Genomic DNA, 12,892 nt, shown 5'->3' with positions numbered 1-12,892 from the left:
TAAATGTTGTCTTCGTTTTCAGCTAAGTTGAGTGTAGCAGGAATGATTTTTATCAGCACTGGTCCTCATAACCGATCAATCAAATCTGAGAAGTTCAAATAATTTTATCAAAATTCTAATTTTACGTACGTATTTTTGATACCAGCTTATTATTGCCAAGGTTTCTATTTTTCTATTAAGTCTCCTTAATAAAGATATAAAAAAAACCTATTTTCGTGCATTAGAACACAACCTCAATTTTTTTTCCAACAGTGAAAATCCTCCATGAAAATACCATGTATAAAGATGTTTTTATTTGACGAAATTTAGGCTACAATATCGAACATGCTTTTTAAATATGATTATGTACAAGTCGAAACTTTCTGAGTATTATTCTTTTCCAGCGAATCTTATTCCTAAAACATACAACTATCATCAATCGAACTGTTTCTACGGAATTTCAAATCACACAATCACGGCATCCATCACGACTCTCCCCAGAACCACTTGAAGTCGAACCCTTTCAGGCCGGCCTGCTTTTCCGTATCCTCCCGGGGCGTTTCCTCCGGGCTGACCTTTTCGAATTTGATATGCGGCTGGAATCCAAACTCATTCGCTTTGTACGTTACACCTCGGCGAATGCCATCCCGTCCGACGGCGTAGTATCCTCCTTCCTTGTTACCCTGCCGGTCTCCCTGCTCGTGGTGCCCGTGGTAGCCGACGGTGTAGTTGAACCGGTACAGCAAACCATTCAGAATGTGCTGGATCATCATGTTGGCAGTGTTGACGTGATCGAACTTTCCACCGGAGCCCGAAGGTGGTGTAGTCGACGATGATTTGGATGGTTTGAAATTGGCGGCTTGGACGTTTCCAGCGTTGCCTGGCTTGCCGCCCTCGTTGGTGGGTGGTGGTTCGAGTGGTTGGGAGGACGGTGGCTTGCTGAACGTTTGCATACCATCGGGGGACTGTGGCTGAGGTTTTTTCGACTCTTTCGAGCTGGGAGCTTTCGTGTTTGGTTGTTTGTCGACGAGCTTTTGCGGTGTTTCCTCTGGATCGGACTTTGATTTATCGTTTGCCGAGGGAGAGGCAGTGGTAGTGATGGGTTTTGCTGTAGTAACACTTTCGATGTCGTTTTTGTTGACTATTTTGAATGGAGGAACATACTGGGTACTGGTTTCGGGCAGTGCGGGTTCCGTCGTTGATGTTGTTGCTGGTGCCGTGGTGGTTGTTTCAGGAATTTTGCAACCGGAACAGGCAGCGAAACCCGATGGTTTTGCAGTCGTCAGCGGCTTGGCAGTGGTGATTATTCTAAAGGGTTGCGGGGTGGTCGATGTAGTCGTGGTGGTGGTGGGGGCCGCAGTCGTGGTCGTTGGGGCACTGGTGGTAGGAGGGGGAGCTGTCGGTCCCAGTTTGTAGTTTTTCATGCTGACAATTTTGAAATTGCCATTCTCGTCGGTTGCGTAAACCGTCACGTGGTACACATTGTCAGCCGTGATGAAACCGAACTCTCCCATGACGATGCCATTTTTGTCTGGAAAGATTTGGGGAAAATTTGAATTCAAAATTAATTCACTCGAAATTTACTTGTTCAAACGATGGGATACATAGGACCGAATGAGAATAAGAAGGGTATTGGTGTTAATGCATTTTAACTATAGATGTTTGCATATTTAAATGACAACCAAACAAATGTTTGTCTGCTCATGGATTTGTTTTGGTCAAAAGTTCAATCTCGTCAAGTTTTATATTGACAAAATTTACATTTTTATTTGGATGATTGCTAACGTCACACGAACTCCACTCCCACATTGTTGGTAAATAAAAATCGTCTCTAAAAATAGCTGGAAACCTGATAAGGCACCCGTTTCTCTAGCAGTGCCCACATGACATCATACGGTGGACGAAGGATATTCTGAGACGACATCGAATGCCTCTTAAGTGCACCCCACACGACAGAAGTTTCGTCAATATTTCCATCAATATTTCCAAGACAGTATTTTAAACAATACAAAAATACAGGGCCGCTCCTCACTAAAATTGTTGTAATCGATGGAGTATTCCGAATCAAATCACAACCTTCCTAACAAAAGTTTCTGAGGAAATATTGAAAAACAAAATCAAACTTTTTTGATTTTGCGTCAAAAAATTCTATTGACAATATTTTTGTTCGTGTAGGGGCACTCCACGCATCCCACATCTATTTATTAATATTGGTGGTGTAAGGTAATATCACAGACAAACAGACGTAACTCTTTGAAAAACTTGTTCTTGAAAACATAGTATCTCAAAACATATAACCTCAGTAACGACATCTCTCTGGCTTCTCGCGGAAAACAAGCTTGCTCGCTAACTCGTAAACAATATTGCATAAAAGTTCTATCGAATGTATGGAAACGTCAAAGTGATCCGATGCCAGCGCTGCGGCGAGTAGTTCGCGGAACTGATAATATTCAAATCAACCGTTAAATGCATGAACGAAGACACACAATGAAGAGTTACGTCTGTTTGTCTGTGGTAATATTGTCGATTCATATTGATCTTATTGATACGTGTGGTGCCCGCTTTACCTTTCGACTCTTTCCGATGCTGGTGACCTTCGATGTTGAAGCCAAACTCGTACGGTCGGATGGGGCCGTCGTAATACTTGGATGCTGCTCGGACCGCTGACACCAGCAAGACGATGTGGATCTGCATAAAAAAAAAAAAACAAAAACAGGGTTTGTTTGGGTTAGTTCAAATTTACTATGGGAATCATCCCGCTTCGGGAGACAAAACACAATAAAACGGGTGCTTAAAGCGTAGTGATGGACCAGTCCGTGTGACATTTTTATGGGGCAGAATGTGTGAATTATGCACATCTGGAATCGAGAGGGTGTGGAAAATGGTTTGTTGTTGTTTATCTTCGGGTGCAGAGACAGCAGCCGATAAAAATGCCATTCAAATGAGCACCGATGCGATTGCGGGATGCATTAATGATGTCCGATGCTCAGTGGGTGGGATTGCGTTATGCAAATTACCGGGAGGTCAACGGACAACCGGAAACGGGTGGATGGGTGAATACTGTGCATCGTTTGTTTGTGGTTGAACCGGTGTGAATGGGATACTGATTTGAAATATCTGGATAATGACTGATTGATTTCAAAATGATTATTCAAGACATCAATGAAACGCTAAAATGCCAACCATAATAATTATATTATGGGTGTATAGCTGAATGTTAAAGAATTTTGGTTCCCACTCCTGGTTTCTTGAAAATCTAGATGCTAATTTATTCTGACTCCCCATGACTGATGTGACGGCATCCAAACATTTTCTTAAATTCTTATGATACCTTTCTTAGATTTAAATTTGAATCCTTTTGAGAATTCATGGATTCAAATGATGGATTTTGGAGAGCTCCATCTCGAAATCTGCTTGAGCGGTGCCGGTGATGCAGCAGGCCTGGGTTCAATCCCAGTCAGCGCCGCCGGGATGTTCTGAGGCATAACATCTCTTCGGAAGGGTATTGTAGGTGTACAAACCCTTCATAGTATTATGTATGTATGTATGTATGTAAGTAGCCACCATCCTAGCTTGGGTCTTGCCCTGTATGCGGCTCCACTCAACAGCCACATCAAATTCCGTCATCATTCTGAATTCAACATACTGCTGTATGAAGGGCCAAAAAGGGTTGGACGGGCCCGTAAGCAGAGGCACTTAATATAATACCAAAGTATTGAATCAACAGACCGAAAATCGAGGTTATTTGGACATGAGACATTATATTTATAAAAGGATACTACCAAACCGACCATCAAACGCACTGCCCACAAAAGCAGACACGTCCCCTCGAAAATGTAATCGAGAAATGTACAAGAACAATCCTCAACTGGAACGTACTCACCAAATCAATATATCCGGGAGCGCAGTCCCGATGTCGTCGAACGGCAAAAAAAGGGAACTCGGTGAACAAATTTGTGATATGGAATTTTCACTGAAAACAACCGCGAATTGCACCACACCCAACTGCGAAACACGTTCAGAAGCACTTTTGGTACACTTTCGATAGGCAAACATAATTTTGAATATAAAAACCAATAAATGATCCATAAAATATTTGAAAACGTTCCATAAAAACATCCAAATGATCCATAAAATATCGGAGAAAATCCCTAAAAAAGTGTGAATGATCCATAAAAAATATCACTATGATCCTTTTTTATGTAAAATTTAGCAACACAATTGCAAAAATGTACCGCTAAATTTCTAAAGAATGAGCATTGAAATTGTACGAATTACCCATATTGCAATTGATCCATAACACATTCAGCAGTGAACCTTAAACTAAAGAAAGTGATCCATAGTGATCCAAAATCAAGTTTGAGCACTTACAAATATAGCCATGTTCGGATTAATGAAAGCAACTTCCTCAGAGCAGTCTCGTTTGCTTGGACAGCTTGAAGCTTTTATTAAACTAATATAAAATCTAAACCAATCTTAATGCTTATAATAAAACCTATTTCAGCTTCAATCTGTCCAAAACGAGACTGCTCTGAGGGAGTTGCTTTCATTAATCCGAACATTCTTGAAGAACAACATTGGATATAACCTCAAAATGTCAGAGGGATCAACACCACCTTTAAGTGAAGAACGGAACAGCGATCGAAACTGTACGCTTTGTGAAGGAGATGACCACGTAGATGATATGGTCTAGTGTGATGTCTGTGATTTTTGGACCCATTATAGTTGTGCTGGTGAGACAACAGCTGTAAAGGAGGTTCCGTAGACGTGCTCGCAGTGCACAAATATGCTGAAGGTACCGAAAGGAACCAAGAAGTCTGTTCCAAAGAAACCACCTAGCAGAAAGAATAGTGCGAGTAGTGATGCCGGATCCGAATCTGGAAAAGGAAGTACCAATGAGGTCAGCTTGGAGGAATCCCTAGACCAGTTGCAGCAGGAGAAAGGTGCAAAGGAGAAAGCGCTGGAAGAAGAAAAATTCCTCCAAGAAAAGCGATAGGAGGCTGAGCGGGAGATTTTTTCAAACCAAGAGTTATCTTTCGTCACTCTTTCAACAAAGATTTTGCTAGATTTAGGATTTAGGGATTCAATTATTATTTTAGTTAGGCACGTCAACGATTAAGAATGAGCTACTTACTACACAGCTAAAAAAAAGTAATGTAAATCTCCGTTACTATGATGCACATAAATGGAGCGTCATTAATCATACAAATTTACATTATAAATCGTGTAAATTTATGAGACATGTCATGCAATATTCCATATATTGTATGCAACTTTCCACCTTTGTTTGCAACATTTCTTGCAAGCTGCTAATTTACGTGAAAACGAAAATTACATGCATGAATGTTTGCATGCATGGATGTTTACATCACCAGTAAAATTCAGACTTTTTTAGTGTGTATAATAATTAATTCATTTAATTTATCTTTATTAGGGAGGCTTTCAGCCTTGGGCTGGTTCGCCTCCAATTCTTGTATAATAATTTTCTTAAGAAAATATGAAAAATAAATGTTAATTTTATGGGTCATACCTAGGGTAGGTGTTCCAGTTATTGGTAGACGTGCCTATTATGGTGTGTTCCAATTATAATCTATGGAATATAAATATGTTTTCATGTTTTGAACCCATTTTTAAATTTGATCCATAAACCTTGGAAAATTTCTACATAACTGCGTAGCTACTCAGGTTTACTGTTCTGCCCGTGTTTTTTTTTTGTCAGAAGAGCGGAACGATGGGCGAGCGTCTAGAATAAGCTTCTTAAAGAAGTTCCTAAATGAAGCTTCAATAGGAAGCTTCTTAAGAATATTATTATAGAATATTATTTTGGAAGCTAATTCTAGACGCTTGCCCGTCGCTGCGCACCTCTACCTAAAATACACGGGCAGGACAATAAATCTAAGTAGATATGCAGTGGAGCAATTTTTCAAGGTTTATGGAACAACATTTTTAAAAACAGTGTCCTAAACATGAATTATTTACGTCTAATTTATGGATCATGCCTATATTTTTAAGAGCGCAAACTTGATTTTTTTTTGATCACTTTCTTTAGTTTAAGGTTCATTGCTGAATGTTTTATGGATCAATTGCAATATGTTTATGGATAATTCGTACAATTTCAATGCTCATTTTTGAGAAATTTAGAGGTACATTGTTGAAATTGTATTGCTAAATTTTACATAAAATATTGATAATATTGATATTTTTTATGGATCATCCACACTTTTTTAGGGATTTTCTCCGATGTTTTATGGATCATTTGGATGTTTTTAATGGAATGTTTTTGAATATTTTATGGATCGTTTTATCAATTCTAAAGCTGCATACTTAGGGCTGCCCTTTCGATATCAATCTCGTTCGAAAACACTTAATTTTTTTTTTTTTTTTTTCAAAAATAGTTGCAACATCAACACCGATCGTACTGAGCTCTTTCACGCACCTTGCAGCGCGTACATAAACTGAAACTAAACATTATCACTCGCGATGCCACAAATATCTGGTCAGGGAGAAAAAAAAAATCAAACAACGCAGAAAGCGCCAAATCTTCTGATGCTTGCAAACATGATGAATCACGTTTTCTTTCTCAAATCTAAAACTTCCCAGAAAGCGAGAAAACCACCATTCACACACGTATAACCGTCCGGGAGGCAGAGTGCCAGCGCTAATCCGGCAAATGCAGCCGAAAACTATGAAAGCGAACGCACGGACAAAGCAGACAACAAACTTAAAACACAACCGTATCCAAAGGGGTTCCGTGCGCGACTGAACCCTTCATAGTATTATCCCCACAAAACTCTTGGACCATTCCGTCAGTTCTAGTTGCGCATAAGCACCTTCCAAATCAAGCGCACCAACTCTGCTTTAAAACCGTTTATTAGTTTACAAAAATCCTTCTCAAATACATTACCGAAACGCTCTCTTAAATTTGCTACAGCACTTCCGCCAGATTCCTGATTCAAATGATTGATTACCAATGATTCCGAGAAGAAATTCTTCCAATTGGGATAAACAAAAATCTGGCTAAGTTAAACCTAATAATGGAAGAAAGTCGTTTTCACAATGGAGCACTAGTAAAGACATTGGCTCCTTTGTTCTATTAAAGTTTATCAAAACTGTTGCTTCCTCCATAATTTTCATTTTTGCACCATTTACAACAATAAGTTGTTTCCCATCTCAGTTATCTTTTTCTACTGCAGTGTTCCCTCGGCTGTTGACAATAGCAGGCCACTCTCAATGTGTGCCACGCGATCGTCTGTTTTCTTGGAAGCAACCATTGTGGATGGCTTCATTGTTCATCATCAGCAGTTCTTTCGGTCGATGCGTCGTCGACTTCGGAAAGCAACCGTTTAGTGATGAGTGTGTGAGTGCTGACCACGTTTTGCGTCCATTGCTGCAATGGAAGCGCTCTGTCACCCGTTGGCGTAACTGCCATACAATGAAACCACTGGAAGCGGCTCCAGTTCTGATGGAGGAGCCTCATTGGATAGCGGAAGATAAAGTGTTTATTATGTTGTATCTTTTGACTATGGTTTGACCCCAGTCCACTTTGAAAGGCTGTAACTTTTTCTTATTTGTCGATGTATTTTAATAATTCTTTCGTGAGTAGGTGCATCCACCAGTTCTCTTTAATATTAGATGAAATATGCTCCAAAAACTTGAAAACATATTTATTGGAAATTATTTATTGAAAAACTTACGTTGCCTGAACCCTGGAATCAATTTGACCCCAAAATTCAAATTGCCGTATCTTAACAAATTTAAAATAGATTTCTGAAATTTCAAATGATTTGAAGAGTAAATTTAGTAGTTCAAGTTATCAGATTTTTTTTAGAGGATCGAATGTCTCGGGAAAGGGGTTATCAAAAATATTTACCTTTATTGTGGCATAATTTGATGTTGCAAATGTTTATATCACGAGATCCCATCCATATAAGATGTTGCTTCCTTTTGCAACGATATTTAAGAATAGATGGTTTTTAAATACTATGGATAGTAGAAGAAATGGATGTAATATCGGTCTAAATGCCGACTAAATTTTCAATAGCGACCAAAAATGTACATAAGTACCGTTCAAATGACGCGTTCATCTAGATAAAATTGATAAATAGCAGATTTTTAGCGATGGGCCCAATCTTGGCTAACATTAAAGCCATTTCTTCTATATGACATAATTTTCTCACTAGATGGCGCTTAAAGAAAATACATGTTATAAAACGCTATCTAGAGATCCTGCTCATCCACTTCTTCAAAAAAGTTGTTCAGATGGGCAAGACCTATCTTAAGGTAAATATTTTAGCTTAGAATTCAATAACCAGGCAGCGCTAGTGTGACATTCATTATGAATTGTTTGGCCTAACTTAACATCTTGACTTAATAGAAGGATACCGTTTTCTGAAAAATTGTTCAAATGGACAAATAGTTTAGTTCAGAATTCACTCACCAAGCGGTGCTAATGTGACGTTAATTTTTTACTGTTTGTCGTAACTTAACATATTGACTGGATAAGAGATTTCCATCTTAGATATGGTTGTTTAGATGTACAATTCCTATTCTGAAGTAAAGAGCTTAGCTAAAAAATCATTCACCAGGTGGCGCTAGTGTGCCATTCATGTTTAATTGTTTGCCCTCAGATGGAACAATCCATATGAGCAGGATTTGTAGATAGCGTTATATACCGTATGAGTGATAATGTTTGCACCATCGTACAAATAAGGTTCCCGTTTCACCTGTGCATACAATGCTTTGGTTTTCTTTGCATGCACGTCAGCGTTGCCAGATATACCGATTTATCGGTATTTATACCGATTTTCAAACTAGATACCGATATACAGATAAGGTTCCTCAGAATACCGATTTTTAAGATTTCATACCGATTTACACCGTTTTTTTTTTTTTGAATAACCAAGTTTATTAATTTTTTTTATTAAATGCTTGATACTCTTTCCACTAATGTTTGCATTTTCTCATCGTTTTTGGCTACCCATCAATCTAGAAATAGTCGATGGCTTTTCCGGTAATTCCTAGGGAATCGAAAAATATTTTTTAAACATTATTTTACTTCCGGGAGTTTTTATTAATTTTTTTAACTCCCTGAAGTTTCATCCAACTTTCCCTGGAGTTTTCTTCTATCTTACCTTGGAAGCTTCTTCAGCCTTCGCTCGAATGATTCTTTCATCTTCTCCCGCCAGTTTATTCAACTTTCCCGGAACTTCAAGGATGCTATCATATTTTTATTGCGGATCCACACTAGCTGCAGTAACATTTAAGAAGTTCTGAAACTACAGAAAAGTGCAGACTTTTGTGTACGTTTCGGTTAATTAAAGACAGTTTTAATAACTTCTGTCAAAATTTAAAAAAAAACCCCGGAAATTTCAGAAAAGTCCAGCGAACGCCAGTGAACTTAAGGAAACATCATAAATATTTTGGAAACTTCACAAGTCCAAAGAAATTCAGGGAAATTTAATGATTTTCAGAAACTTTAGTGAAGCTCAGAGAAGATCAGGACAGATCAATTAATTAATGAAATTGCTGAAATTATAAAGGAGTTCCGAGAAACTCAGGCAATTTCCGAAAACTTCAGCAATGTCCTGAGGGGCTCACGCAAATTTAGGAAACGTAAGGGAAGTTATATGAACATTAGAACATTGTGAGAACATTTTATGGGAAGTTCTATGCTGTTTAATGCCAAAGTCGAAAACTTTAAAAAATTAAAAAATCGGGTTAAAAAAATGTTACAATAAATTCAAGATAATTGTGAGAGCACTTAAGAGATTTTGTAATCTTCAAGAAAGTCCAGAGACCTTCAAAGATGATTAGAGATATTCTGGAAGTCTCATTATAATCAAGGAAGTTCCAAGCGCTTCGAAGATGACCAGAGAACTCCAAAACATCCCCTTATTTTAGGAAAATTACAAGAACTCTTAAGTAATTCCTAGGAATTATGCAATATTCCTAAGTGCATTTCAGGAATGTTCCGAAAACTTCAGGGAAATTGCGGAGTCTTCAGGGATGTTTTATGAATATCAGGAAATATTTTTGGATCATCCCTAGTAGCACGCTTGTCACAAATCAATTGTAGAAACTTATATACGACTTGTTTCAGTCATAAACAAGTTGCTGTAACTTATTGTGATGAAAGTGTGCTACTCGGGATTAGAACATCCCCCAGGAATCTCTTTCTTCCGAAATTGTGTCCTTGTTTTTTTACTGTTCCGTAAGCGCTCTGGCTTATGACTTTCTTCAGATGTTTCTTCTAATCTACCCTAGGAAGTTTCTGCCAGCGTCTCCAGAAAGTTTCTTCTCCAGGAAGTTCAATTAATTCTCCTAGAAATTTGTTTCATCTTCTTCTCGAAGTTTGTCCATAAGCCAAAGGTTTTTTTTTTACTTCTATTGGAAGGTTTTTCCATGCTTCTTCTGGCTTTCCCTGAAAATGGCTAGTTCTGAAAATTTACTACCGGTTTCCGAATTTTTTTTGGCTTTCTTTAGATGTGACATCCGATTTTTTCCGATGGTTTATTTAAATTATCGCCACAAGTTTCTCAATTCGTGTCTTGGAAGTTTCCCGGATGTTTTTCCAACTTCTCTTAGAACTTTCTTCGAACTTTATCCAGGAGAGCTTCTTACGTCTTTCTTTGGATGTTTTTTCGGCTTTGTTCAGAAACTAATTAAAACTTTCCCCGGAATTTTCTTCCGGAATTTTCCGAACATTGTACAAAAGCTAAAATGATGCTTTGATTAATGGCTTTCTCAGTATTAAAACACTGCAGCGACTACGATGTAATCTGCTCGATATTTCGACTGATTTTCCATATTTTGGTTTCATTTAATGATATTTAATTGAAAAACTACTATCACTATTTGGATCACTTGAGGGGCAATTCCTCTCAAGTCCCTGTCGTCACCATCGTTAAAATTTTCGCTTTCAGAAACGGCAAAAATATAAAATTAATTAAATGGTCAATACCGATGAATACCGATTTCCTTCGATAACGATAAGCTTTAAAACAATCTGGCAACGCTGATGCACGTAACCTATAGCTCATACCGTAGTAGGCTGTGTATAAAAGAAAATGATTTACTTAGTTTGACAGTTGCACCATGACGAAGTGGCAGCGTATTCGTGATTTGTCCCACGCGCAAATGTCGCAAAAAGACATTATAATCGCCGTGGGAGTCTCCCGGTGCACCGTCAAAAGGGTTTTTGACCGAGTAAAGAAAGAACAACTATCCGTGAAGGTGGCCACAGGTCATCTGAGGTCAGATCGGGTTCCGAGGGTTATCGCTGCTATCAAAAGGAAGATTCGGGTGAATCCAGTGCGTTCAATAAGGAAAATGGCAAAGGAACACGGGATCAGTGACTTTACGGCACGGAAGATCGTAAAGGAAGATTGCGGGGCGAAGTCGAGGGCACGGAAAAAATCTCACATGATTACCAACCGCATCTGGGAGCTACGAGTCGAACGATGCAAGAAAATCTTGAACTTCCTTAAGCGAAAAAATCCGGTAGTCCTGTTCACCGACGAGAGCATGTTTACCGTTGATCCCGTATCAAATTCCAGAACCGACCGGTATATTAGATCGCTTCCAGTAAAAGACGTGGCCGACGAGCACAAGAACGTGTATCTGACCAAGCATCCTGCTAGCGTTATGGTGTTTGGATTGGTGGCTTCCGATGGCAAACAAAATGGACCCAGTGTTCATTCCAGAAGACGGCAAGGTCAACACGGAGGTCTACATCGGGATTTTAAGTAAGTATGTTCTTCCGTGGATCAATGAACAGTACGGTCCGAAGCCAAATGTTGTATTTCAACAAGATGGGGCTCCGTGTCACATCTCGAACCGCACTCAGAAGTGGTTGCAGGAACATCTTCCGTTCTGGGCGAAGGATATGCGGCCGCCATCCAGTCCCGATCTTAATCCGCTGGATTACTCAATATGGCGCGGCATGAAGGCCAAGGCCTGTTCTAAACGCCACCCGAGTACAGCAAGCCTCAGACAAACATTGACCCGTACTTGGAGAGAAATGGATCCAGACTACATTATTAAAACCTGCCGTGCATTCCGGAAGCGTATGGATGCCGTAATTGCAGCAAGTGGAAACTCAATCGATGAATTAACATAGTTCAAAACTCTGAGAAACATCCCCCCCTTTGAATAAATAAAAAAAAAACTCGAAAACGAAACTTTACCCAACTTGTTGGATGGTGAGGGGGTATTCCCTCCGCCACAACTGGCAAAAAGAGATGATTACCGACCGGTATGTGTTTGAAACAGTTTTATCGATTTTTACCGCACTCAAGTTGTTATCTGAAGGAATGCATCCAGTCGTAGGTTTGGAAATTGCAGCTATTGTTACCTCTACCACGGTATGTGCTTCTGTCATCGTCAATTACTGTCATTGGTCGAAAGGTACAGTAGCAGCACCTACCCTACCCGTGTCTCCTAATATTCTTGCACATTTTTAGTTTCAAAATCATTAAATCAAAACTATTTTTATTTTAATATTCTGAATGATAAGAGTTCAAATTATAAAATTCAAACTCTTAGAAATTTGATTGAATCACATTTTCGCGAGATTTTATATAACCGTAGTTTAGCAAAATAAAATAAATGCAACAGGACCCCCTAGGCCCCTCCAGATAAATTTTCTAGCTGCGCCAATGGACTCGACTTATCATCACAAGCTCAAATCAAGCTCAAATGTAAGCGAAACCGATTTTACGCACTTGAGGGTACATATAATCAAGGGTGCGTAAATTCGAGATGTACCTGTATTATGAGTTAATATACTTTAATTTTATTTTGTAAGGCAGGTAAACTTGCAGGAACTTGTGCAAGGCAGGAACCTTGCGAATGGTTGGGACTGGAGTTTCACTGCTTCTAATCTATCACGGACTAGCAATAATGTGTAGCTAGG

At 39.0% G+C, this 12,892-nt stretch overlaps 1 protein-coding gene across 1 annotated transcript in view; it reads right to left on the bottom strand.

The window, feature by feature from the left end:
• Window positions 1–271: 271 nt before the first annotated feature.
• The window catches only part of l(3)mbn (lethal (3) malignant blood neoplasm), a 36,340-nt gene continuing 23,719 nt past the window's right edge, over window positions 272–12,892 (bottom strand). Inside the window, exons 2-3 of the mRNA XM_065226649.1 lie at window positions 2,547–2,667; window positions 272–1,510 (exon numbers count right to left, since the gene is read on the bottom strand). Coding sequence (XP_065082721.1) covers window positions 465–1,510; window positions 2,547–2,667 — 1,167 coding nt within the window. The 3' untranslated portion in view covers window positions 272–464. The remainder of the gene's footprint in view (window positions 1,511–2,546; window positions 2,668–12,892) is intronic.

This window comes from Ochlerotatus camptorhynchus, unplaced genomic scaffold, assembly GCF_037179485.1.
Source record: "Ochlerotatus camptorhynchus isolate MF236.1 unplaced genomic scaffold, CSIRO-AGI_Acam_v1.1 ptg000257l, whole genome shotgun sequence".
In the NCBI taxonomy this organism is placed as follows: Eukaryota; Metazoa; Arthropoda; class Insecta; order Diptera; family Culicidae; genus Ochlerotatus; species Ochlerotatus camptorhynchus.
This window is presented reverse-complemented; position numbering and strand designations above follow the sequence as displayed.